The sequence below is a fragment of the Geospiza fortis genome, unplaced genomic scaffold, assembly GCF_000277835.1.
Source record: "Geospiza fortis unplaced genomic scaffold, GeoFor_1.0 scaffold392, whole genome shotgun sequence".
Classification (NCBI taxonomy): Eukaryota; Metazoa; Chordata; class Aves; order Passeriformes; family Thraupidae; genus Geospiza; species Geospiza fortis.
The window spans coordinates 456,589-459,195 of record NW_005054541.1 but is presented as its reverse complement, the minus strand read 5'-3'; the positions used below and the strand labels follow the sequence as shown (position 1 = coordinate 459,195).

The 2,607-nt window shown below is 65.0% G+C and overlaps 1 protein-coding gene across 1 annotated transcript in view; it reads right to left on the bottom strand.

Annotated features, from left to right (window-relative positions):
• Positions 1-2,607, bottom strand: part of VSIG10L2 (V-set and immunoglobulin domain containing 10 like 2) — a 4,855-nt gene that overhangs the window by 1,748 nt on the left and 500 nt on the right. The window contains exons 2-5 of the mRNA XM_031063908.1: positions 1,624-1,908; positions 841-1,116; positions 425-706; positions 22-138 (exon numbers count right to left, since the gene is read on the bottom strand). Of these exons, the coding sequence (XP_030919768.1) occupies positions 22-138; positions 425-706; positions 841-1,116; positions 1,624-1,908 (960 nt within the window). The remainder of the gene's footprint in view (positions 1-21; positions 139-424; positions 707-840; positions 1,117-1,623; positions 1,909-2,607) is intronic.

Genomic DNA, 2,607 nt, shown 5'->3' with positions numbered 1-2,607 from the left:
CGCCCGGGGTGCGCCCCGCACTGTCCCGCCAGCGCAGGGTGACGAGCGGCGTGCCCCCCTCCCAGCGGCACCGCAGCATCACGTACTCGTCACCCTTGGTGGCCGCCGCCGCGCAGCTGGGGCCGCCCCACGGGACCCCTGTGGGACGGAGCGGTGTCGGAGCGGGGCACTGCCACGCTGTGCCAAAGCACCCCAAAAAGGAGACACATTCCCCTCCCAGGGTGACGGGGGTTCGGCAATCCCGGCCGTGCCACAGCGTCCCCGTTTTGGAGCAAGCTGGAAGTGCTGAAGGTCCCAGGAAAGGCAGCAGCACCCTGGAGCGCCCATCCGTGGTTTGGCCACGGCGCGGGGTCACTGCAGCTCTGCTGTGACACCAGGGGGTCACAAAGGGGGCTGGGGGGCAGCTGGGCCCCTTGTCACTCACACAGGGTGGTCCCACAGGCAGCCCCCAGTGGCAGTGCGGGGTGGGAGGCCAGGCAGGAAGGAGCTGCGCCGTTCCTGGTGTGTGCCCCTGACTGGATCCTGGTGGCCATGGAAAAGCTGGTGCCCGTCAAGCCCTCTTCCTCCTCCTCTTCCTCCTCCTCCTGGGGGCCCACCCAGCGCAGCCGGGCCAGGGGGAAGCCCCCCAGCCAGCGGCACCGCAGGGCCACATCCCGCTGATCATCGGAGGCCAGGGCGGAGCAGCTGGGGCTCCCTGCTGGTGGATCTGCAGGAGACCATCGGCACTGGGCGAGAGCGTGCGTTCCCCCCAGCCCCACCCTCCCTCCCACATCCTCACCAGGGAGCTGCGCTGGTCCGTCTCGCCCTGTGGGGACCCAGGGCCCCCGCGGGGTTACTCACAGTAGACAGTGAGGACGATGGTGGCCTGGGTGCGGGTCTGCAGGTGGCTGTTCTCGGCCAGGCAGGTGTAAGTGCCCGCCTGGGCACGGGCGATGGCAGTGATCACGTAGGTCTGGCCGACGTGCACCTGGGAGCCGTTGTGCAGCCAGACATAGCGGCTGGGGGGGTTGGAGGGAGCCAGGCAGCTCAGCACCACGTCCTCCCGTTCACCCGCCGAGAAGCCCCCCTGTTCTGGGGAGAAGGGCTCCACACGGATGGCCGGCTCATCGGGGCCATCTGTGGGGACACGGGGCCCTTTAGGCAGGGACAGCCCCACCGAGGGGACACAGCCCTCCCTGGGCTTCCTCCCACTGGTGGGAAGCAGGGCAGCAAAGCTCCCTTAGAAAGGGTGCACCGTGAGGGCTGTGAGCGCACCAAGACACACAGTGGCCGCGGATGCATCGTGGTGGCAGCACACATGGTGGCCATGGTGGCTAGAGAGGCATTATGCCAGTGGGGTGTATGATGGCCATGAATACATCAAGGCAACGAGAAGCCATACCCTGGTGGCCATAGAGACATAGTGGTGGCCACAGAGGCATCACAGTGGCAGGATACATGATGTCCATGGGTGTTCCATGATAGCTATGGACATACCATGGTGGCAGCGTGTTCAGTGGCCATGGACAACTCACAGAGCATTGTGGTGGCCACAGACATGCCATGGATGGCCCCAGCCCTGAAGATGCCCCCCCAGCTGGTGGCTGAGGGCCCCCCGAGGTGGGTGGCACCCAGGGCACTCACAGACAATGTCCAGGTAGACGGGGTCGCTGCTGCGGTTGTTGACCTCGTTGCTCACGGTGCAGATGTACCAGCCCGTGTGGCTGCGGTTGGCAGGTGTCAGCTGCAGCTCTGCCCTGGAGCCCCCCAGCCCCACAGGGGGCACTGAGGGCCCCCCCCGGGGCTCCTGGTGCTGCCAGGAGAAGCTCAGCGGCTCCGTCCCCTCCCGCACGGTGCACGTCAGGGCCACGGCCGCCCCCTCCGCTGCCGCCGCCGCCGTCGGCCGCACGAAGGGCTTGGAGACGGGCACTGGGGGCACCGAGTGTGAGCGGCCCCACAGACATCAGAACGCCCCGGGGCACACCCATGCCCCCCCATGCCCCCCACCCAGATGGATTGTTTGGCCAGTGAAGTGCCACAGCAGCCAGTAGAATGGCCAGTGAGGACACGTGCAGGCTTGTGAGGGGCGCCCTGGCTGTGGGCATGGGTGTTAGCTGGGGGAGCTACTGCGACCAGTTTGGGGTGGTGGGATGCTTGGGTAGCCAGGGCAAGGAAATGAGGGTGGCTTAGTGGGCTGCTATGTTGGCTCGTAGGGGGCTATACCAGGAGGCAAGGGAGGTTTGCTGGCTGATGGTGTCCTGTGCTGGCTAGTGCAGCTCTGGGATGGCTGATGAGTGCTATGTTGGCTTGTGTTGAGCTGCCTTGGCTGATGGGATGCTATATTGGCTAGTGGTGTGTTACGTTGGCTATAAGGATGCTTTGCGGGCTAGTGGGAGACTACGTTGGCAAGTAGGGTACTCTGCTAACTAGTGGGGTGCCTGGTTGGTGAATGGGGTACTACAGTTGCTAGCGAACCACTATGCTGGCTGGTGGGACTCTGCATTGCCTAGTGGGGCACTTTGCTGGCTTGCACTACTCTTTATTGACTTGTGGAGCCCTTTGTTGGCTAGGGAGGTGTTTTGTTGGCCAGTGGATGGCTCTGTTGGCTACTGGGCAAGGGGCTGGGCT